The sequence below is a fragment of the Notamacropus eugenii genome, chromosome 6 (genome assembly GCF_028372415.1).
Source record: "Notamacropus eugenii isolate mMacEug1 chromosome 6, mMacEug1.pri_v2, whole genome shotgun sequence".
NCBI lineage: Eukaryota > Metazoa > Chordata > Mammalia > Diprotodontia > Macropodidae > Notamacropus > Notamacropus eugenii.
In genome coordinates, this window is record NC_092877.1 from 342,629,062 (window position 1) to 342,653,718 (window position 24,657).

The following is a 24,657-nucleotide window of genomic DNA, read 5'->3' on the forward strand; positions in this document are numbered from 1 at the left end:
ATTTGGGGAGTCATCGGGGAGATCTCCATTGGGGAGACCCTTGTGGCCCTAGAAAGCAGGCAATCCTGAGAGTTGGGGTGGTTAGCATTGGTGATTTGAGGACAGGTTTCACCATCCTGTTCTCATGTTTCTCTGGTCACCTGACTATTGGGACCCAGAGGAGAGCCCCTCTTTCCCTCCAGCCTCCTGCTGCAGGGGTCTTTGGACTGGCTGGGTCTGCCCCCAACCCCATCCATTTGCAAAAGAATGTCTCTTGTAAAACTTGCAAAACTCTGGCATCCCCCTCAGAGGGGCAGCCCGGGATAAGCAGGCATGCACATATTCCTAAACCTGGAGCTGGGGGGCATCACTTAAAATGTTAAAAGGAGAAAGAAAAGAACAAGAAAGAAAAGAAAGGGAAGAAAAAATCTTCCAGATTTACTTGTTGGTGTCCTGTAACAGCAAAAGAAATGAAGAAGGAAAAGTTAAGGTGTTCTGAGTGACGCTAGTTCCCTTACTTGGTTTCTGAAGTTTCACAAACTGAAGTGCTCATACAGAGATGAGCCCTGTTGAGAAACTAGGGGAAGATGGAGGCTGTTGCTAGGATCTGAAAAGAAAGAGAAGAGAAAGAAGCAAAGGAAAAAGAAAAGGAGAAAGAAATAAGAGTAAAGAGAAAGAAAACAGAATGGAAGGAAAGAAAGCAAGGGGAAAGTAGAAAAAGAAAGAAGGAAAAGGAGAAGAAAGAAAAGGGGGAAAGAAAGGAAAAGGAAAGAAAAGAAAAGGAAGACAAGAAAAAGAAATAGGGAGAAAGGGGAAAAGAAACAAAGAAAAAGAAAGAGGAAGAAAGGAAAACACCTGTTCTCTAATGAAGTATCCCAGTTGTGTGTGTGTGTGTGTGTGTGTGTGTGTGTATGTGTATGTGTGTGCGCGCTGCCGCGGGTGTCCCTATGTGAACATTATTGCCTGTATAAAGGTCTTCAACCCTATTTATGGGTATGACATTTACTGACTGTCTATGATCCACTATGTTTGTTGTTGCCTGTGTTTTTCCATGTCTGTGACAGTGTAGTGTGACTTTGTGTGCTGTTGTTTCTTTAGGAATTCTGTGAATGCCTGAATGTCTATGTTGCTGTGTGTGTCTGTGATTATACATGTGTGAATGTTTGAGACTGTATGTGCTGGGGGAGGGGGTCGGGTCCACATCTGCTGGAAGGTCCATCTTGGAGCTGCTCACTTACCGGAGCCAGCTTATGAAATCCCCACAATTAGACCAGCATTGTTCTTCCCCCACAACACTGCCGAGAAAGAAAAGGTCTTCTCGGTCGGGGCCAATCCAACGAAGCGTTTGACGTTATTAAATAATAAAGCGATTGTGATTTACATTGTTACGCAGAAAAAAGGGCCAATTACCCACTGTTATGTTGCCATAAAGATCATATTAACTCGAATTAGTAATCAAACAATATGCAAGCATTTAAAAAAAAAATGCGGGGACCGGGGGAGCTGCAGCGAGCAAGGGAGCGAGAGCAGCACCAGTGGTTGCTGCGCTTATCTGGAAAGGGGGAGCTCCTAGGAGTCTGGGAGAATGTAAAGAGAAGAGGAGCTCGGAAGAAGCTGGGAATCCACTACCCGCTCAGGTGAGCAAGCTTCTCAAAGAGTACTGAGCTACGAAAACCCTTTATTCGTCCTCTCCTCCCTTCCAGTTGTTCTCTACCTGGTCACCATCCATTCTTCCCTGGGATAGCCCAGTAGCGGTCTAGTAGACTAAAGTGCCCCATTACTGCTTCTCCTTAGCCCAGGATCTGTATGTGCAAGTGAATGTGTGCCCACTTAACTTCACTCTGTCTCCTAAGCTTGAAGTCTAACAACCAGGGATGATAAAGGCTGCATCCTAAAACCCCCAGTATATTTCTCATCTTCTGTAATCAAATCATATTCATTCTCATTTTCCTCTCTCTCTTGGTTATTAGGTTTATAACTCTTTGCCCACTTAAATTTGTGCAACCAACCAAGGCAATCTAAATAGGCTGGAGCTGCCCCATGAGTACAGACTGAGGGCTTTGCTAAGAAGGATTAATGATGGGTGTGTACAGTCAGAGGATGCAGAGGCTAGGCTATCAGGTAGCAGTGGAGGACTGGGCTGGAAGGGAGGAGAGGGAAGGAAAAGAAGATGGATAGAGTCTTACTGACCCCTCAAGCCAGGTGAGGAAAGACAGTTGTCGAATCTTGTGAAGTGTGTCTCAGACCCCCAACCTGCCCTGCCCCACCCTGACCCATCTTGTGCATTCCTCATCTGAGAAATGAGGCAGGCTAAGCTCCAAGTGGAGGGGGGGGGGAGTCCCCTTCCAACTCAAACTGGAAGGAAACCTGGATCCCTCTGTCAAATGATTTAGAGTCACACTAAGGGCCCAGATGAAGCAAGAGCCCAGATACTATGAAAACTCAAAGCTCTTTCATTTTTAGAATTAAAAAAAAAAATCTGTCACTGAACATGGTCCATTGTCAGTCCCCTAACCTCTTTCCCTTCTTCCTACTCTAAAGAATCCCAACTTGGCTCCCAGCCTCCAAAGGGCAGAGATCCCTTGGGAGGGGGTGGGGTAGGGGGTTCAGTACAGAGCAGCTGACAAGCTACCATGCGCTTACTCGAACAGTAATCACTAGGCCTGCCAAGCTCTCACCTCTCTCTCCTCAGTTTAACGGTATTCAGACAAATGATGGTTTCACTCAGGGGCCTCAGAAGTTGATGCTATTTGTTACCATGTAGAAAAACTTGTACGGTTACATGAGTTTTCATAAGCAAACACAGAGCCATTTTCCTCGGCGCGATGCATCAGCAAATTCAGGCGAAAAGGGATAATGTACTGCTCAGAGGAGCAGCAAGGCCGTAAGCCCAGGCGGCCAGAGTGAGGACAGTGGCTGCTTCGGTGCCCTGGGGGGAGAGGAGGTAAGCGCTCCAGGACCCAGCCCCATTTCCCTCCTCCTTCCTTTCCAGGCTAAGTAGTTCCTTTGGAGGGCAATCAGGACCGAAGGGTGGAGAAGAGAAAGGGAAGTAAGAAGGAGGGATAGCTCAACCAGAACCTTCCAGCCAGAAGTAGGAAAGAGCTTCCCTGCCTTGTGGAATAATCTTGAGTTAAAAATTCGAATAATCAAGTGGAACGGCAGCGGTCCCTTCGAAGCTCCCAATTGGAAAATGAGTCTGTCTTCCCAAGGAGGCCCCAGCCCATGCAGCCACCCAGGGGGTAGTTGGCAAGAGCTGGAAAAGTTGGCGTCCTTCCTGCTCCACCAGCCACCAGCCCAGGGGCTTAAAAAACGGCTGGTGCCCCCCTCCCCAGTAATAACTAATTTCAAGGGGGAGAGGATTCCACTCTACAAGACTAATGTGTGTCCATGGGCTGGATTAACCCACTCATCAGGAATAATAAAAAATCTAAGAGCAACTCTCAAATTTGAACAGACAGAAAAATATTAACCCCCCTCTCCCTCCCATAAAAACCTTGAACAAATAACAACCAGCTCTAAGCCCGCTAGTCTTATAGTATCTGCCTCCACAGGGTTGTGAGGTTCAAATGAGATAATGTTTTTAAAGAGCTTTGCAAACCGTAAATGGATATAGAAATATCAAGCATTGTGATATTATTTTCTGACCTGCAACTTCCAAGAGGTTGTGAAACTCACATGAACTAACTGTATGTCCATCGTTTTGCAAATTTGAAAATGTAATGGAAAGGCCATTATTTGCTGTTTCTGACTTTCAAGGATCGATGGACTTTTGTGAGACTGCTTTGCAAACTTCCCTGCACCGTAGAAACATAGCGATCCACCGCTATCGCTTGAGGATATGTGGCCTTAAAATGTTCAGAGAAGTTTTGCCTCAGAATGCAAAAACCTATATTGTTGTTACTTATAATTTTTGACTTGCAGTTTTGGCTGCTTTAAGGTTGTTGTGTCTATGGGGATGATGGGGTGAGGGAGAAATTTCTCCACCAACTTTACATGTCTCTCCCTAGCCCCCTCACCTATTCATATGTATACCTGCATACACAGATTGATTTGTCCAACACCCGGGATTACAAGGAGCCGGTTCCATCCATCCTGCACCAAGTAAAGCTCAGCACATTTTGAGGCTGGCCATAGCTGCTACGAAAGGCTCATTAAAGACCCTAAGGAGAGAGAGCTCTATGACCACTTTGTGAACTCTGAACGATGGAGGGGGGAAGCAAGGCTAGGAGTGTGAGTCGCTGCCACGCTGGCTGGCAGTGTGTGGTCTATTGTAGAGAATGGGGCTTTTCTGACTGAACAGAGAGAGCGGTTCCCCCCCCCCCCTTCCCCATTTCTACTGCACCTGCACTGGATCAGGGAGTTCCTGCCATTCACATCGCAGATTGTTCAAATAGAAGACGTCTCTGACAGCGCTCAATTCATTACATTTCTTCCTGCTTTTCACACCAACACACACACACAAATGAGTATTGCTAGTCAGTGACAGAAAAAAAATCTTACAATACTTGATATTTGCAACTCGTTTTGGAGCTCATCTCCCTAACCTTAGAATCCTTACTCTTTTAGCCTCTTGCCACTTTGCACTCCTAGGAAAAGGGGTACCAATCATTCACATTGAGGGCTCCCGCAGTAAGATCCTGGAGCCGTAGGCATCCAGACAGTTGGAAGGGCCAGACTGAAGTTGTACTCTGGAAGGGTGCAAGAGGGAAAAAAAGCACCTAATTTATGTCCTCGTCAGTGGAGGCTTGAAGGACATTCATAATTCCTGCTAGATTCCTACTAGGGAACCAGCTTGCTAATGGAGGGGAGGAAGGAGGAGGGACAGCTCTTCCGCTGAAGTGTTATCGAAACATTTAAAACAATTTTCTCACAATTATGGCAGGCCCCATATGCTCCAGGGTGATTTTTGCCATCTTGGATTCCAGGATGTCTGGGCACACATTTAACACAGAAAAGTAGTTGGAGTGTTGGGAAAGAAAAAGTAATAATTGATGAGCCAGTGCACCCAGTTCAACTGGAGTTAAGATAAACAAAATCTCATGGGGGAAACTGGTCTCTTAAAGATGCTGCTTTTTTTTTCCTGGGAGTAGGAGGGGTAGGAGAAAAGGGGGAAGCTAGAGAAGGGAAAGGAAGAACTTACCCTGGGAGTTTGCAGTCTCAATAAAGCAGAAACCTTACATAATAAGCCCAGCTTTGGGCCTTTGACTGTAACACTCCAACCGACCTGCGTGTGAACCCCTGGCAACTGAACTGCATGCAGAATGAAGCACTTGCACCCACGTTCACACCACATCATTACCAATTCTGCTCATCTCTAAGTCTCAAAGTACAGGGCAGAGATTTGAAGAGCCTTTTCAGCATACCCTGAATTCAAAACACGTTAAACTCATTTCTTGATAAAGAAAACTAAAGGGATGGTGGTAAGCAAGGTTCATTTCATGTCCTCTTAACATTTCCCCAACCTTCTCCCCCTTCCTGATTTACCTCTTGCCAAAAATATTTCAATTGCTAGCTAACCTGCATCAATTCTAAGGTTTAATTAAATGGCTTTCCTTTCTTCTCTCTCTCTTTCTCTCTCTCTCTCCAATTACAAAACAAAGTTGAAATTGGGGCGGGGGTGGGGGGGGGGAAGAGCAGTGGAAAGAGATGGGTGTATGGGCAGTGCAGAGATCCACCATCCTCTCAAATGCAGCACAAACAGGAACCATCTTAAGCCTTTAACTTAGAAAACTCCACCGTTGGAGAGTCAATCCTTACAGCCACCTCCCCAAAGCTCACAGCAGACACAACAGTGTTTTTCTGTTCTTAAAGATTCCCCCCCCCCCCCCATTTGTTGGGCGTCTCCAAACAAAGCAGACGTAAACAAAAACATAAAGCCACCCAAATAGAGCCCACAACAAATTCCAAATGCACTGAGGACGACGTTGATCGGTGCAGCTTGGAAGAGGACTTGCGGTTGCCCCAGTGGGTACTGGTGAGTGTGAATGCGAATGGAGGGCTGCGCCGGTCTAGGTGGCTGGTGGCTAGCTGGGTCCCTGGCCTCCTCCGCTGGAGATCGACCCAATCGGAGGGAGCGGAGTTGTGGCCGTGAGGCCACACTCGCTTTCCCAGCAGCCAGGTCTATTTCATTGTTGTTGTGTTAGCTAAAATTAAGAATTCCATAACTCGCTGGCCGCCGTCAGGCTGCGCCGATGACGTCACAAGCCAGGGGGTGGAGGAGCTGGGGTTGTGCGGGGCCTGGCCGCCCGCGATAAGGGCCTTCGGCCCGAATTCGCCTAGCCTCGTTTTAATGCGTTCATTTATTTCCCGGTCTTGGGCGGGCGGGGCGTCTCCTCCTCTACCTCCTTCTTCTCTCCCTCGCGCCGCGGGTCAGGCATCCTGCCTGAAGGAGAACAAGTTTGCTGGGTGACCTGGGTTGGGGGCGGAAGTCGAAAGAGCCCATAGGAGGAGAGCCCTGGAGCTGGGTACGGCCGGAGGAGAGAGAAAAGGTTTTAAAAGAAGGGAGGGGGAAGGTGTCCAAGCAGGGCTAGTCTCTGGACACGGCCTCCAGGATATGGGGAGTGGGGGGAGGAGGCAGGTGGTAGCAAGGTGCCCTGAGCACCTGAGCTAACATCCCCATCTCGGGGACCACCTGGCTAGGCTTTACGCCCTGGGGACAAGATTGGAAGAGGAATATCCTTTAGGAGCCTCCCTTCCCCACTGAACCCCAGGGAGAGCACGCAGGAGTCAGCAGCCTCTCTCCTTTCCAGCCCTACTTAACGGAGGGCCAATAAGGATTCTAATTTCAAGGCCCTTAATCATGGTTCCAAAGCCGAAAATACTTGGAGCTTGGTAAGGAAAAGATTGTCATTAACAGTCTTAAAAGAATAAATATGTAGGAAATGAGCCCTGTGCATACCCCCTTTAAAGTTTGATCTTCCCTTACATCAGTCTTTAACATCAACTACTACAGAGATGGGGGATCAGAATGCTAGCAACAGGAGACAGTCCAAGGGAGTGGACCCTGGGACAGACCGGAATGCAGGGAAAAAGTCACTGGGCTATGGGCAGAGAAGCCTTCATTTCTAGGAAGCCTAGATCCTATTGGGGGCCTCCCAGTAAATAATTTCTCCCCCTTTCCTGATCTTGGGGCTGCAGTTTCCAGAACGAATGCTAAATATAGAATTTGTCTTAGCCCAACAGTTTAAGGGGCTAGGCTGCCTCAGGGAGCATGGGATCTACACAATCCTAGGGAGATGAGGTAGAGTCAACTGGGAAAATCATGGGAAACCCCTTTAACTAATTGTCAGGGCCAGCAATATCTGGGACAAGCAGCCGTGTCAACAGCAAAGGAAGGAATCTGATTCTAAAACACACCTCCTAAGAATGGCTTTCCCTCACCTGGTAGGTGGGTGACAGGGCAGGAATTGGGTACTGTGTAGGCTGAGGCCTTGGGGCAGCACTACCCCACAACATCAAGTTTGCTGGGCTTAGAGCTGGGTAAGCATCTTTACCCATCCCAATGCTACTCTAAAAGCAATAGTCATGGTGTAGATCAATAATACCATCAGATTTAGCAAGATCTGAAAACCCTAGAGGTCCTTGATGTTAAAGCAATCCCTCAAAATCTGGACATTAATGTCTTAGTGCCCCTTTCAAGGGAAAAGAACCCAAGGACCAGGAAATCAGTAATATTACAGACAACAAGCCCACAAACCAGGAAAATGTATTTGAACTGAAGATGGTTCATTACCCTATCTAAAAGCTTAGCTTCACCTGGCTCCCCCCCCTCCATTTGCTTCATATCAAAAGTAGAAAAGCTTGAATAATTAACAAGAAAATTCATCATATCTTAAATGACCTATGTTAGGAATTATCTATTTCAGCTGACTGAAAACTGGAAGCAAAAGATTTGATGGACCTGGGAAGGACAGGGATTAGAAACAGGACATAAGGGTGGGGAGGAAGGAAAAGGGGTCTCTATCCCTGTCTTGTCTTGTGCCTTCAAGAAAGTTGTAAAAGTTTTCATCTCCTGAAACCAATGGAAATTCCAGATCAGCTTCAGGCATTTCCAAACTGCCCAGGAAGGAAGGCAAGCAATCAGGCATAAGAGAGAAACTTTTCCATCCCTCATTCCATTTCACTTTGCCAGGTTACTCACTACCTTTAAGGAGCATTCGCTGGGCTTTTTTCTCCTCCAAAAGCTTAGGCAGGGATGCTCTGGCCCAGGAAAGGTAAAGAATAGGCAGTGTGGCAAGGATTGGGAACTCACACAGGCTAAGTATTCTGTTCAGTATGGCTCAAGCAGGCCTAGTCTTCATTGAACCTCCAGCCCTACAGAAGGGGGAGGACAGGATGCATGACTTCTGCTCCTTCGCTCCCCCCCCCCCATTTACACCTCCCCCCAACCCCAGGGGCTCTGGAGGCCTTCATTTTAATTTCATTGTAAAGAAATGCAGGAGAAAGACCCAAAGGTGAGAAGCAAGGGATTGTTTTTTAACTTGGGAGACCAAGGGGTGGAAGAGGAACGGGAAAGAGAGGGGGGAGGTGAACTCACTTCTCTGCTGTAGCTGCTCACAGGGTGTACCTGTTCTTTAAAAGCAAAATGTGGCTGACCATCTCTTGAAATTCCCCAGACTTGGGGGAGAACTGAGGAGGTGGTGATATGGTGTGGGGAATGGGAAGGGAGGATAGACGCTTCTTAAATTACAACAGATAGCCAGATAAATAAACAAATAAGTGGAGCAGGAAAAAAATAGCTGTGGCACCAACTAGCAGGCGATCTCTACACAATCAAACCCCCATCTCCCTGAAGTTAGCTATAAACTGTCAGCAATTGCAAAGTAAACCCGGGACCATACAAAGGGTCTGTTTAATTTCCCCCTTGTAAAGGCTCCAAATGAGGACCCCATCACTATGCAGTTAAGCGGTTCGGGTGGCTGGTCCCCCTGAGGCGCTGAGCTCTCCTTTTTAAAGTAAGAAAACTGGCAGTTCGAAAGCCGTCAATGGCGCTCCCACAACAAAAGTCCTGAAAAGCTGAATGAATTGGGTTTGTAATTACGGTTTGGCGTTGCCCCCCTCCCCTCCACCCCTCACAGCTTATCTCGTATTCATTCAACATATATTATTGTCACTTAATCTCAGTCTCTTCGTTTTTCTGAGCACCCTAAATACCGGCCAGACCCTAGTTTGGCAATTAGAACGGAGCAGAAGGAAGCCAAGTCTATCCCATCACTCAGCAACTAGACAGCAGCCTTGGAGACCCCCCTTCTCCCTTCCCCCCCACCTGCAGGATCTCTTAGGGTCCTCCAACCCTCACGTCCCCGTTCTGTCTCTGGTTCCCATTCCTTCTCCTCTGTCCCTCTCAAAACCTAGAAGGAAAATACCAGGTTCTTCCTGGGGAATTCTCTCCCCACTGAGGGTAGGAATTGGATCAGAGGAGCCCAGCACTGCGCCCTAGCTCAGAAACAGGTTAGATGCAAAAAAAAAAAAAAAAAAAAAGACCAGCTTAGCTCTGGGCTGTCAGGGCTCGGGTGGCATGGCTGCATAGAAAACTAGAGCCTCCAGAGATCCCCGCCTGGAAGCATGTGTCAGTTCTCGAAATAAGTTCAACGATTACAAGCAAATCTAGGAGCAGGCTAAATAATTAATTGCAGCGCTGCTCTCTGACCCCTCGGAAAGTCCAGTAGGGACCAGTTCGAAGTAATAATACCTCAGAATGAGCCCTTGTCAAATACGCATTTCGCAGTTAATGTGAGCCGTGTGCCCCTGGGACCGCCTGTAACAGCAGCTTCCCAGCCTTGGCAAGAAACCCTGCTAATCTACCTCTCTAGTTCAACAAAATATTTTAACACTCTGTCTTTAAAGGACGCTTGGGGGTGAGGAAAAAAAAAAAGAAATGTCCACAGGGGAAAGGATGGTGTTATCCTAGGTTCGTAGGGGCTCTCGGACAGGGTTAGTGACTATTAAATTTAGTCCCTTGGACAGAAACTGAGTGAGCATCCCAGGCTAGATTCCACCTTGCACTAACTTCATTTCCCTCTTTCTTGGGTAAATCCTGTGCAACTTCAAACTTGAGGAGATAGCCAGTGCAAGTTAGGTTTCCTAACCCCCTCCTTCCCTAGTAGAAAATCATAGATTTCAATTCAAGAAAATAAATATCCCCAAATAACAGTTATGAAATGCCACATCGCTTAGCCGTTTAACCGGAAGAATTGAAAATTGCAATCCATCCCTGACTTTTTTTTTCTGGGTAGTGATTATTATTTTTGTTTATAGATAGAATTTAAATTGTCATTAAAAAGGCTTTTAGCTGCTCTCAGTTCAAGGACATGCCTTCAGAGAGGGGAGAGGTTTTGTTTTTGGCAGATAAGGGACAATCACTTCATCTCCTCCAACCTTGCAAAATTATTTTCTGTTCCCCCTACCCCAACCTCTCCTCATTCAAAATAGCTGAACCCCGGTAATTCGTCAACAAAAAGTCACAGGCGGCAGTAAGCAGCTTAGGTTTGAATGTCTCCTGTTCAAGTGGGTTTTTTAAAAAGTAAACTACAGTATACACAAACAAATATATATGAATACAATATATATACACATATATGAAAGCATTTTTTTAAAAGTTCCCCTTTTATTTTAAAAAAATGCCGACGTCTGACTCAAATCTCTCGCATCTTTTTTTTTCCTTGATGGATGGCAAGATCTTTTGGATCTTTATTCAAAGTTTTCTTTTATTCATATGTGCCAGCAAGGGCAGGCTAACGTGCTCATCACCACGTGAATAATCCTATATGCATTACAAAAGCCGGGCAGCTCCGAGAAATTCTTTCAGACACTCTGCATTAATTAGAAAAAAAAATGCTTCGCCCAGGGTAAGGGAACTGGAATAATAATCTATCAGCCCTAGTACAGCATTGTCCAGAAAGTATAAGAAACTCACTAACCGGTGCACATCCGAACCCTAAAATATATCCATGGGGAGAGGGATAGCTCAAAACCAGGGCCTAACTGCTAGCTTTTAACTTTTCAATTCGGCTTCCAAAAGAGAGAAAAATCAGGCACCCCACAAGATGAATTTACATCAGCCACGGCAGCGAGCATTCTCCCCCAACTAGACAGTGACATTAAAATCCCTGGCTTCTGGAGACAAGTTTGTTTTGCAACTAACAAGGTGCAATGCTACCAGCTGCACACACCTCAAATCTCAGTATTATCCTGCATTTTGGAGCCCCAGTGGGAGCCCCGGCTCCCCGGGAGCCAACACGGGTAGCTGTTTTAAGAAGTTGTTAAAGGAAACTACTCTTTAAAAAAAAGTGAAGTGGCACAAACAGGCAAGGGAAGGGTTCTATTCATTCCGCAGGCTTTTTCCTGTGACCTTAATCTTGATAAGTTTGGGGCACATGTGGTTGGGAAGTCCTACCTAGGCTCCCACTACCCCACAGCCCCAGCCAGAAGAGGCTCAGCAGCGTCTTGTCCTCGACAATTCCTGGGCCCAGCGACCTTCTCCTTTACTCCCCTTGCAACGGGGCCCAGGGCCACACTCTGCCAGCTCCAGAGCACAGCAAAGTATTGACACCGGCACCACGGGCACCCACTATTGTGCAATGCCAAATGTGATTACTTACACAGACCCGACAGAGCAAAGCATCTATCTCAGAGACGGCTGGTTTCTTTCTTCACATGGCGGATGCCTGGATACTCCTTGGCTGGAGACACTATCCGAATTGGGGCTATAGAATCCGACCCGTACTGCCAATTTAAAGAAGTAGAATCCGGAAAAAAGATAGGGAGGGAAATAGAAAGGGCGAGAGAAAGAAAAATAAATAAAAACCCCAGTTGTGATAAGAGACACGGTTTACAGCTGGTCCTCTCTGGCCTCTACTCTCTATGAAGCGGAGGAGAAAGTTTATGGAATTCCAAACAAAAGAAACAAACCACTTGTTTACCTCAGACAATGGCAGGGCCAGAGACACCCTCCCCTCCCCCCCAACACATGCACATCAGCACTTTCAACATCCAGTTTGCAATTATTCTGACACAAAGAGACACCATTTGTCCCTCTAAATATACTTCAACTTCCCAAAGACCAGTGCACCGTGAACTAGGCTCAAACAAAACAAACAGCCCAGCACAGCCCGCCCAGCTTCTGCCTTTGGGCCCATCACCTCAGGCCATTGACTATTTCCCCTTCCAGCCAGCCTCTCGTCTTACACACAAATCCAGAGTCTGAGGCAGCTGGTTAGGCAGAGAAGCAGAGTAAGCCCGTCTGTCTTCTCGTTATCTGCAACAAGTGTTCTAAATCAGTAAAAGCGCACACATCCCTCCCATCACCCATCATCTGTTTAAAGATGGAGACCTGGCTTTACGAAGGTCCAGGTCACTGGAAGGTCCTGCTTTACCTAAAGAAAAAAAAAAAAAACCGGACACCGTGCAAGGTGGTCCAGATTCCTTATTCAATTGGCTAAACACTGAACTCCCTTATTTACTAGCTATTTTGCATTTTTAGACCTGGTGCCCGGCAGTGGACACCTCGAGTCTATTTTGTTATTTTTCTTTTTGCTAAGACCACTCTAAGGAGCCTGGCATTTTAGTACCCCCAAGTACTTCCAAGCAACGCCATTGTCTTCTCCAAAGAAATCCAAGACGCAAATGGAATTTCAGTGTCCATATTTCAAAAATTTATTATCTCAAACTGTGCATAATGGAATAAAAACTTAAGTTGAAAATGTACCTGTTATAAGGACGGGATTAGTTCAAATATATGTACATGGACTCTCGGCAGACTGGTTTAAAGAAACACAGAGTCAGCCGAGTTTTTAAAATACAACTACCAAAAATGAGGGAGGAAAAAAAAACCGTAAATATCACAATAAATTTACAGAAATATTACAAACCATAAGAAAATATTTCAAACACAGTAATTTCAGGTCGCTCTTGCTGGGTTTTTTGTTTTTGTTTTTTTTTTAATTTGTGTTCAAATTGAAACAGAATGAAAAGTTTGGAAATAAATGCTATTATAAATTATCAGCCATGGCAGCCTGTGTGGAGGGGCCAGCTTTTGCTTTTTTTTCCTTCTTAACAATAAGTAAAAAAAATGAGTACAACCTAAACGTTTGCCCTTTTATAGAAAAGCACGGAAATGGTTTTTTGCAAGTATCCTAAATTTTTTCTCCTTTTGTACAATTTCTAAACAATTAAAATGTCCAAATTGAAATTAATTCCCTCCTCTCTTGTTTGCAACTGCCCCAAATCCCAGTTGCAGTGATCGGAAATTCTGCAAGAAGACTCTTGAAAAATATTGGCAAATTTTCAGATTAGAAACAATGGACATTTTGATTGCCATGTTTATATCGATAAATACTGTACAAAAGTTGCTTGCAAATATTAAAACATTTTTTTCGTCGTCACCTGGAGACTAGCTCTAAATATTATGGGTAAAGACTTTTGCAAACTTTCTGCAAAGCTCCTACCGTCCACGCTAGAACTTTTTAAAAAGTTTTGTGTAGTTTTCTTCCCTTCAGAGATCTATACAAGGCCCCCCTTGTCTCCCCCTCCCCCAAGTTCTCTGTACAAAAATAGTCCCCCCCAAAAAGAAGTCCGGAATCTCTCAATAAAAGTTTTCTTCTTGGTGTTGCCGTGGCTGTTGGGTTTTTGTTTTGTTGTGTTGTGTGTGTGTGTGTGTGTGTGTGTGTGTGTGTGTGTGTGCGTGTGTGTATCTAAGTTCCTCTTCGCAGTTGTCATTGCTGTAGATGGTGGGGAATTTCCCCCCCCTCCCATCCCGTGGTGCGGTGGGCCCCCTTCTCTATGCCATACAGTCTCTTTGTGTCTTTTTTTTCCTTTTCCTTAAAAAAAATGTTCCTGCCCTGCCGGGCTCCGGGGCTTACATGTGCGACAGGGGCAGCGTACCGTTGATGGCCGTGCCCGGCACCGGCGCGCCCTGGTAGTGCTGGGACATGTGAAGTCTGCTGGGCGCCGAGGGCTCGGGCACCTCGGCGCCGGGCAGGTACATGCTGATCATGTCCCGCAGGTCCCCGGCCTGGCAGGGCGCCCTGGAGTGCGACGACGAGGTGACCACGGGGGGGCTGGAGCTGGCCTCTGACTTGACCACGGAGCCCATGGAGCCCAGGGCCATGGCGCCGCCACCGCCTCCGCCAGCGCCGCCGCCGGGGGCGGCCTGCTGCGAGTACGCCATGCTGCTGTAGGTGGGCGAGCCGTTCATGTAAGTCTGCGAGCTCGTCATGGAGTTGTACTGCAAGGCGCTCACGTCGTAGCGGTGCATGGGTTGCATCTGGGCGGCCGCGGCCGCTGCAGCTGCTGCGGCCGCCGCGTTGTGCGCGTTGAGCCCCGGGTGCTGAGGGTAGCCCAGCTGCTCCTGCATCATGCCGTAGCCGCCGTTGCTCCAGCCGTTCATGTGCGCGTAGCTGTCCATGCGCTGGTTGACGCCGCCACCCAGGCCGCCGGCCCCGACGCCGACGCCGCCGCCCATGCTGTTGCCGCCGGGAGCCAGCAGGCCGCCGGGCAGCGTGTATTTGTCCTTCTTGAGCAGCGTCTTGGTTTTCCGGCGCGGCCGGTACTTGTAGTCCGGGTGCTCCTTCATGTGCAAGGCGCGCAGCCGCTTGGCCTCGTCGATGAAGGGCCGCTTCTCGGCCTCGGACAGCAGCTTCCACTCGGCGCCCAGCCGCTTGCTGATCTCCGAGTTGTGCATCTTGGGGTTCTCCTGGGCCATCTTGCGCCGCTGCCCGCGGGACCACACCATGAAGGCGTTCATGGGCCGCTTTACGCGATCCGGGCTGTTCTTCTGGTTCGTGCCGCCCGCCGACGTGGAGTTAGGGCCGCCGCCGCCGCCACCGCCGCCGCCACCGCCACCGCCGCCCCCCGAAGTTTGCTGCGGGCCGGGAGGCTTGAGGTCGGTCTCCAGCATGTTGTACATCGCGCTGCTTCCTGGATCGCGCGCTCCGCGGGCCCCCGACCTCCCCGGGCCGGCCTCGGGCGTCCCGGACTGGCCGGCGAGACTTTTCGGGGGGCCCGAGGGCGGGGGGAGGGGAGGAGGGGAGGAGAAGGGTGGGGGGGTCGGGAGCGCGCGTCTCCAGAAAAATAAGATGAGGAGCGATTAAAAACGCAGAGCAAGAAGACGAACTGGAAGCAAGATCAGGAAGAAAAACTCCTCCACTGGCTTCGATTTCTGCTGCCGCCGCCGCCGCTATTATTGTTATTATTATTTGGGTGAAACGCTCCTTTGAGCCCGGGGCTCAAAACTTCTTTCTCTCTCCCCCTCTCTCTCTTCCTCTCTTTCTTTCTCGCTCTCCTTCTCTTCTCGCTTGTTCTCTCTCCTCCGAGTCTTAAAGAGGCAGCAAACTACTTTCCCCCCTTTTGCAAACACTCTCCTCTCCGCCTTGACAACTCCTGAGACTTTTTTGAACAAGTTAATAGACAACCATCCATGTGATGGGGGCTGTCAGGGAATAAATGGGTTTTCCCGGACCAATCAGCGCGCTCGGGCTCCTCCACACAGGACAAGCCTCTCCGGCTGGTTTTGCATGAAAGGGGGCGGGGCTTTCCGCGCCGCGGAGCCTTCGGCGGCCCTGGGGGAGGGGGAGGCGGGTCCCACCGCCAGCCAGCCAGCCACTAAGAAACCTTTGTATCCCTCTCGCTGCAACAGGTCACACCACACGCCTTTTCGGAGGAAGAGGGTGAACAGCACTGTGGCCGCCTTGGGCTTTTCCCCCCTCAAACTTGGTATTGATTTTGGGGAGTTGAGGGTTGGACGAAGGAGGAGATTGAGTAGTGATGGGGTGCAGGGGCCTCTTAATCTAAGTCTCCCATTAGTATTTCCAAAAAGGGTCATAGAGATTTGGTGTGCCCACCCTTGTTCTTTCCCCTCCCCTAGGCACTTTACCTAGAACTACGGAATTAGCTGCCAGGCCCACCGGGCTACAGGTTCTCCTCCTCCATCATCCCCACCCCCACACGAAGGTCCAATTTGTCCCTTTAGCTTGCTTTCCTCTCTGGTATTTTTCATCTCACTGTGGTTTCTGCAAAGAAGTTGGAAAAGTAGTAGTCCCGAGACCATCTTCGCTCTCACTTTCCTTCCATGTTTAGAAAATATTTGTAAGCTCATTCCTGTCAAGTTTCAGGCCAATGCATCCATCCCTCGTTGCCGGGACACCACTTTTCTTCCTATATAGGCTTTGTTATCAAGAAATTGTAGGTATCTCATATCTAATTCATTCTCCTCCTGCTCCTACTTCGCCCTAACCCCCCTTCCCCTGGCTATGGCCCCGCCCCACCCCCACCCTCCCAATCCTTAATCCATTCAAACCGTGAGGAAAAGCAAAAAAAAAAAAAGCCACAAACCCTAGCCCTATATTCCTCATTCTCCTCCTCTTCCCTCCTTTCTCTTAAGCCTATCAGAAGAATTTCAGTGTCCCTTTCAAATAAGGAATGAGAGAAGCATAACTCTAATAAACGAAGGAGGAGGGAAAGAAGAGGGAGACAGAAAGAAGGAAACAAGAAGAGGAAGAAAGGAGCTGGATGAACGTGCCGTCAGTTCAGACTCGGACCTGAGATCAGACAGAACACAACTCCCAAGTTCTAACGTGCTATGGTTTTTAAGCGCCTCCAACACAGTTCCCACAAGCCAAACTTTATCACCCTTTCCTTTTGTCCCCGTCGCTCACTCCCCCCAAAGTCTGCACTACACTCCCCACCTTCTTTTGGCTCAGCAGTGCGCTTGGGACTGGGCTCCCCGGGGCCGAGAGGTCAGGGTGGGGTGAGGTCTGCCAGACCCATTCAGGGTCAGGAGAGGGGAGGGAGCAGGCTCTGGACAAAAAACCTGGAAGGGGGGAAGGGAGGAAGGAGTGGAGAAGAGACAGGACGAGAAGGGAGGGGGTAGGTGGGAGGGGGACTGGACTGGAGGGTCTCGGGAATCTTGCTCGCCGCGGACCCAGGAGGGTAATTTTAGCCGCTCTCCCATTGTCCCGATGTAAAGATTTCAATAGGTAGGAGCTCAATGCGTAGAGAAATGGGAGCACGTCCGTTACAAATAGGTAGTTTTGTTTCTGTTGTTGTCACTACACGCAGGCAAACAAAGCCCGGTCTAAGTTTCCTTCCACTCTCTTGTTGCGATCTTTGTGGCTAAAATGCACTTGACTACAAAAGAAAAAAAGAAGCAGCAACCTCATGCTATTTGTGGCTTATAAAGGACTTAAACCATCAGGGTTATTTATTTTTTTCTCCTTTAACACCCTACCCTACTCCCCTCGGTCCTCCGCCCTTCACTGGTAGGCAAATGTACCGATCGCTAGCTCCCCGGCCACGTTCCCTTTATTGCATTAATTCACTCAGCATAAGTCCGAATTACTGTGGAGGAAGAGAAGTCGCGGCTCCCCTTCCATCATTACACCCCCCCACCCCCTCCCGCCCCGCTCTGTACTCTTCTCTCGTAAACTAACTTGGAAAATTGTGGGGAGGGGGGGGAGGCGTAAGTCATGAAATCGATGTGTGTGGGGGGCACTTTCAGAATTCCTCTAAATTTAGCCCCCCTATCTCTTCAAAGAAAGTGGGTGGGGGCAATACTTCCAACTTATTTTCTAAAGTTTGGGTCTTAGTTATAAAGCCTGGGCTCCTTTGAAAGGGGGAGGGGGATGTGGGACCCCCGGGACTGTCTGCTTTACAATGGAATGAGAGGTGCCCCAACGCGCCCAGAGACCAGGCCAAGGAGGATGGGAAGAATGATTAGGGAGGTTGGAGGCGGAGGTGGGGGTGAGGTGGGGGGGGGGGCGGTCGGGGCCGCAGGGAGGGGCTGCAGGAGCCAGGAGCTGGAGCTGGAGCCCTGCCCGAGGTGGCTGCCACAGGCTTTTCTGCGCCACGGGTTTCAGGGACGGGATTGGTGCGCCCCCTACTGGCGCGAGTTTTCCCCAAGAATCGCGCTTTTCATTTTAAAAAGAAAAAAACGTTAGGCAATCTTCATCTTCTCCCTAAAGAAGGAGGGATGGGTGGGGTGGTGAGAAGCAAAATTAATTACAAGTAATTTTTATCAACAGATTGGTGTGTGTCCCTCAGAGGCGTGTAAGAGTCTGATTCAATTTACTCAACTACTTAACGCCTGTCTAATCCTTGGGCTAAAATTAGGGAGGGTGAAAATTAGGGGCGCCTCTTCTTCTGGGTGTGTGCGCTTGATCACATCATTCCCCCACCCCCGGGTCCTTTCTTCCCCTCCCTCCTCTAATCTCGCAGCTTAATTAAGTTTGGGCCGGAGGTAGGTTGCCGTGGGGGTAGCCATGGGTGGGGGTTGGTTTATTGCTAGAAATTGATAACTGGTGCCCGTGGAGACCCGAGTGCATTTGTCCGGTCTTCTCGGGATGGGCAATAGGGAGTTGGGGCTCGCTCAACTGAGACAGCCGGAAGATTCCTTCCCACCCCCACCTCTGATAACCAGATTGCATGCATTTATGCCTGAACTCTATAATAATGCATTTAAGAGGTGAAAGGGGCTGGCTTCGGCCTCAGCTAATTGCGTTGATCACATAAATGAGCGGGGGAGAAAATGCGTCACAATTGGGTCCTCATTGGCTGCATTTATTTTCAGCTTTGTTTTAATTAAGCGCGTTTGACTTATCCGCGCAGTACAACTAACTGTCGCTGGCATTCAGGCGTGAGAATAATGTGCTCAGGAAAATCAGGAGCCACTGAGGGCGCGGAAACCCCTTTTCCCAGTAGATTTCTGACGACATGTATATTTACGAAATCGAATCCCTGGCCACACCATTGAAACTCACGGCCATCACTCAGCCCTAAATACTCCTAACCTCCAACCCCACACGCTGGAGCAAGCGCCCCAGTCCCACAGTCCTTCCTGTTAGCCTGCTGCATCGCTAATAACCACCCTCCACGCACTCCTCAGGAAGAGAATGAGACTTAAGACAGGGCTCTTCGTTCAGGACTCTTTTTCATGTTGTCTTTGGTATAATTTATGGAAACGGAAAAATGCGTGTAGGAAACAGGATAGAAATATTCCTTCTTTCCTTCCCTTCCCCCTCCCCCTCTTCCTCCCAAAGGACGGGAAATAACTCTTCCATACTTTTATTGATAGATTAGTTTAAAAGGTTGGGGTGTAGGAGAGGGCGGGGAAGAAGCTCCTGGAATATTTTGTCTTCCTTCAGTTCTGGGATCGGCCCTAGGTAAAAGCCCTTTAGAATCCCCCAAAGAAACAACTTCCTGTGGTAAGTGGAAATCTAACTTTTTAATTTAAGTTTATTTATTTCTGCGTGTCCACTCCCTTCTCCTGCACCCTCCCCCCCCCCCCCCCCCCCCATCCCAGCAGTAACACATCTAAAGCTATCAAACAATTTTGTTCGTCGAAAGAACCGCAGACCTATTTTTTTCTCCCTAGCGGCAAATAGAGGTTTAACTTGCGGTAATTAGGTGAGAACTAGCCTAGCATCTTACTATTACGATGCTCGTTAAGAGACGCTTCGTTTCTGCATCTGCATCTGAGAGCGCTCCCCTCCACTCTTAATCTTCTTATGGAAATGAAGGCGAGCGGCAGGGAACCCGCAGTCTAGGAGAATGTCCTTGTTAACTGGAATTTCTCAGCATTGCTAATTAGCAGAGTTTGACGACCACCAGTATTGGGGGAGAGCTCTGTTTAACGACGCGCAAACCCTTCCGAGGAAGAGCAGACTAATTTTATTTTGTAATTAAAATCTAAAAGGGGCCCTATTTGACAGTGAGGGCCAGGAGAGTTTTATCTCTCGGCGAAATAATCATTGGCTTGATAACTCAATTTTCGCAGAAATGTCAGCTGGAGCCTCCAAAAGTTTTAATTTGAGAGAGAGAGAGAGAGAGAGAGAGAGAGAGAGAGAGAGAGAGAGAGAGAGAGAGAGAGAGAGAGAGAGAGAGAGAGAAACGACCCAGAGAGGGTAGACAAAATGTCCTAACCCTGGAAAATACATTGGAGATAGGAAGTGAAAACTAAGTCAGATCAATTCTCGCCCTCCCCTCCCTTTTTGAGTATTTTTTTCTTTTGTATTTTTATCCCCGGCACCTAGAACAGTGCCTGGCACTGTAGGTTTTTAATAAATGTTTGTTGATTTATTGATTTTCCCCCTCTACCTCATTTCCCAGCCCAGCAACTGAAAATCACTAGTAACCTAGTTCAGGACGACTGAAGCAGTAGACCCCGGATTTTTTTTTAAAGGAGAAGAAAAAAAAAGAACACTACTAGTATTCAGGCTAGGTGCGGGGCTATTTGGGTGGGGAGAATTGGTTCAAATCTTTCCCCTTAATGTATGAGAACTGAAAAATGACAAAAGAACCACACAGGCCTGACTTGTTTTCCTTTGTAAAGGTGGTTTGTTACTGCTGGTTTTTTGGTTGTTGCCTTACTGTGTTTTAACATCACAACAAAGAGGTGCACTCCCATTTGGGATTGTCTAAAGTATTGCTGCACGGTCACGAAATTGAGACAAGGCTGGGACTCTGGATTTATAAAGGCAATAGAGATGAATGTCAAAGTGCGGTCAACTATCATTCCTTCAACTCGGAGGCACACATTCCTCCTCAAAACAAGTCGTCGGCCGGCCTACGGTAGAAGAATATGTAAAGTCCCAGGCAACAAGGAATTTACTTTATCGAACTTCATTTCCTTCAGACCCCAGAGACAAATTCCGATTCGCATAGGCCACTGCAAAATAATTGAAGCTTCTCCTTAACGTTCCCTCCGATTAAATTTCTTCTTAACTTCTCAGATTTGGGAAGAGAAGAGACAGTAATTCAAACACCCCGTTACTTTGAGTAACCCGTGAACACCTCACTTCCCTAAAATACTCCAGGAGAGAAAGAGCTAGGAGTGTGTGTGGCTTCGCCTATTTAAAATTGCTTAATCATCTTTTCCCCCTCCCTCGCGTCTGTTCCTTAAGCATCTTGCTTTTAATTTGCAGAAGTGTCTTAGCCCACAAAACGAACAAATGCTTTCTCAGCCTAGACCCAATTTCACTCAATCATTTCCCTCAAGAGCTCTAAGGACCCTTGAAGACATGCATTCTCGCTCCGCATTCTCCTGCCTGCCTTCCTTTTTTTCTCTTTTATCTTAATTCTTTCTGAAGAAATAAAAACTTTTATTCAAAAAAAAAAAAAAAGAACCGGAGTGCCAACACACAAATATATTGAGGCTGTCGTTTCAGATGGTGGAAACCCTAGTAAAGGCGGGTCCTCTTGTATCTTAGTGCACCCGAAATCCCATCGTAGAGAGAGATACCACCGAGGGATATGTGTTTGTATCTCCACGCACTGCAGAAACTGCAAACATTCCCACGCCCAGCACACACACACACACACACACACACACACACACCCCTACACTATCTCCCCTCAACCTTCAAACTCTTGTTCCCACTCTAGAACCCGCCAGCAGTTTCAGTGGAACGAATTTGTCCTCACTCCATCACACCAGCTGATGTCCGGGGAAATGTGAGTTTGCTTATTAAAGCAAGCGGGTAATTGTTTTTTTAATAGCGACTTCCCCGAGGGGCCCAGTTGAAATGTACAAGGGAGCTGCCTCTAATGGGTTTTCCAGTTTCCTGGAATGTCTCATCCCTGAAGTTGGTGACTCAGGTCATCACCTACCTCCTCCCCCAAAATGTGGGTGTGGGGGAAGGACCAGGGAAAAGAAAGAAGAAGAGGAAGATCCCTTATCTCTCCTATCTCGCCCTGAAACCTTCTTGGAGTGGCCTTCAAGCACCTGTCGGAGTCCATTTCTAGCAGTCTCCGGGTGCAGTGTAGGAGGGAGGCCTGGTGGATTGTCCGCTGTCTTGAAAGTATTCGTGTCCCGGTTTCCCCGAAGGGACTATAATTGTTTCTAATTTTCTACTCCAGGCTCTTGTTCCAATGGTGGGGAGGGGGGAAGAGAACTTTGAAAGCAAGAAAGTCGCATTACTATCCTCTTCCATCAGCCTAGGGCTCTTGTGGGAAGCGATGATAGGCCACAACAGGGAAAGCCAGGCTTGGATTTAGGGCTCCTAGAGATTGATCCTTTATTTCTTTCCTCCTTCTCCTGCTTTTCTCCAATCAGAGTTCTCTATATCCTGGTTTCTTTGCAGCTTTCATTATATAGCAATCTCACTTTTTTCTAAAACAGCTTCAGCCCTGGACAGAACTAAAGAGGGTCTGTATTTTCTTCACCTTCTGCCAGTCACCTTTGGGTGGGTGAAAGAGTCATGCTTAAAGTTGAAGAAAGCTGAGGCAGGATTCAGGGAAAACAATGGCCTAAAAAATTTCGGCTTGCTAAAGACAGAAGATCCTAGTTTGGGGTTGGAGGGTAGGAGACTGTGAGTAGGTTCTGGGGGAATGGAAGAGAAAGACTAGATTTTCCTTCTTTTAATAGACAAGGAAGAGGAAAAACCATAGTACTGAAGGAGGAAGAAAAAGCCAGAATCAAAGCAGCAGCCTCCTAACCTTTGAATATCTGTCCCACTGATCCACTAGACTTGGCTCCAGCAAAGGCTCTCTCCTCTAGTGGGGGCAAGCCAGGCCTGGCCATTGATAGCCTCAGACCTCCCCAAGAAACTTTCAACACTCTTGGAGGGATGTAGGGGTGGGGAGCAAGGCTCAGATCTAAGCTCTGACCCTAGCACTCAGAAACACTGTCCTTTCCTGTCTCCCCCACCTCCAGCACTTCTTTAGGGCAAAGACTAACATTCTCTAGTGGGAGTTTATCTAGCAAAATAATCCACAAAAGGGAAGGGGAGGGGTCTGGATCTAGGATGCTGGCTTTCTTTTCCTCCTTCCTCCCTTTTCCCTCCCTTCCTCAGCTTTCTTTGCTGGTCCCACTGGATCAACCCAGTCCTCTCCCTAGTTTTAATGTGAAGCTCATTGACATGATAGATTATAATGAGTCCTTCAGAAACTATACTGATCTTTAGTGACAATCTGAACTCCTAATCCACAGATTAACAGGAGCTCTATGAGTTTACTAGTGGCCAGGGGAGTAGGCCGTTTCAAAACTCAAGCTACCATCAGATGGGCTGGATTGAAGTTGAGGAAGTCCAATCCAGTCTGAGCTCCTTGAGAAGAAACCCAGCTCTCTCTCATCCATGCCAGTTTTGAGAAAGCCAAGCTATAGGCATCACCAGTGACTACACTCCTCCCCTTTTCCTCTTTCCTCTCCCTTCTTCCTCCCACCCCAACCTAAGCCTGCTTTTACCAGCAAAGGCCTCAAGATGAGGCCTCCATCTGAAGCAGTAAACTTGACTAGAGGTTCTCTACTCCAAAACTGGATTAGGAATGGATTGTGCTTTTTTTTTTTTTTTAAGAAAGAGATAATAGAATGGATGGGTATAAGACCCTCCCCATTCTCCTTGTTGTCCTTCTCCATTACCATTGACAACATTCTTAGTCATTATTCCAACCACCAGCCAATATTTGGAGAGTAGCCTCCACAGTAGAAGGTAGGTTTTGAGGCTAAACCTCCAGAGAAATCATAGAACATAGAAAAAAATATTCTATTTTTCTGTTTGGAGAGGGTATTAGAATCACTTTCAAGAATGATAAGATAATAGCAGCCTCCTATTCTTCTGCAACCTCTTTTGCCAGATTAAAGGAAGGGGTGTGTGTGTATGTATATATTGTGTGTGTGTGTGTGTGTGTGTGTGTGTGTGTGTGTGTGTGTGTGTGTGTGTGTGTGTGTGTGTGTGTGTTAGGGAGGACATAAAGAATGAGGCCAGATAGACTGGAGAAAAGGCTGCCTAGGTGGAGGAAGTACACTGAGAAGACCCTGCTATCATCAAGGTCAAAAGGGACTGGGGTATGGAGAATACTACCCTTGGAGAATTTGAGTGATTGAATGGATCAGTTCATGAATCAGGAGAAAATACAAGCTTGGAAGTGCAAGAGTCCCCAGCAGCCTCATTAAGAGGTAATTTGAGTGGAGAAAAGTAGAGAAAAAAAAGATGGGGGGGGTGGAAAATGAGAGGAGAAAAGTGGGAAGACTTCTTCAGTCCAACTGATCTTCTACTTAGTGTAGCTGACTGGGTACTTTGGGGTCTGGAGAATTAAGAAACATTTAGAAACTGACAATTTTAATTGATGTAATGGGGGATTCTCTTACCTATGGAAGGACAAACTATTTTCCTCAAGAGGGAATTTGAAGAGAAAGGAAGAAAGATAGAAACAAGTAGCAGCTTTGCAAGGTGGTTTGTAGGGAAAGCACTTGTCAAAATGCTGGAGAAAGGGGTGCTATTTTTAAAGGAAAGAGACCAATGATACCTCCAAAAAGGTACCCATCCTGAAGTCTCATCATGGCTTCCTATCCCAGAGCACATCCACTTTGTCAAGATTCTGGCTGTAATTATGGGGCAGAGAGGAGAGAGTGAAGAACTTTCTCTTCTGGACTATATCTTTGTCTCTTCTGGACTATGTCTTTCTTTCTGACTCTTTCTCTGGTAGCTCCTATCTACTGGGCCTTTCATTCTTTTCTCCTCCCCTCAGGAGCAGGGAGCAAACACCTTTCCTGGATGTCTTCGTCACCTGCTACCTATAGATTCCCCAAGACCCACAAACCCTTTTGAGGTCTCTCTGAGAAATGTTCTTGATTAGTGAATAACTGCTCCAAGAGATCTTTCAGTTCATTATTAAGTTACACATTTGATTCTGGTCCCCTCTCCCCTTTGTCTCTTCTCTCTTTTCCTTCTCTTCTCACCTTGTACT

The 24,657-nt window shown here is 47.5% G+C and overlaps 1 protein-coding gene and 1 long non-coding RNA gene across 4 annotated transcripts in view; both read right to left on the reverse strand.

Moving 5' to 3' along the window:
* Nucleotides 1–24,657, reverse strand: part of LOC140510068 (uncharacterized) — a 150,963-nt gene that overhangs the window by 29,300 nt on the left and 97,006 nt on the right. The window lies entirely within an intron of this gene.
* On the reverse strand, nt 12,610–15,461 carry SOX2 (SRY-box transcription factor 2). Its single transcript, XM_072618375.1, has one exon. It carries the CDS (start codon nt 14,882–14,884, stop codon nt 13,835–13,837), a length of 1,050 nt encoding a protein of 349 aa, XP_072474476.1. The 5' UTR covers nt 14,885–15,461; the 3' UTR covers nt 12,610–13,834.

Coding starts and splice junctions, on each gene's coding strand:
- SOX2 (XM_072618375.1), bottom strand. CDS start 14,884: ATGTACAACATGCTGGAGACCGACCTCAAGCCTCCCGGCCCGCAGCAA.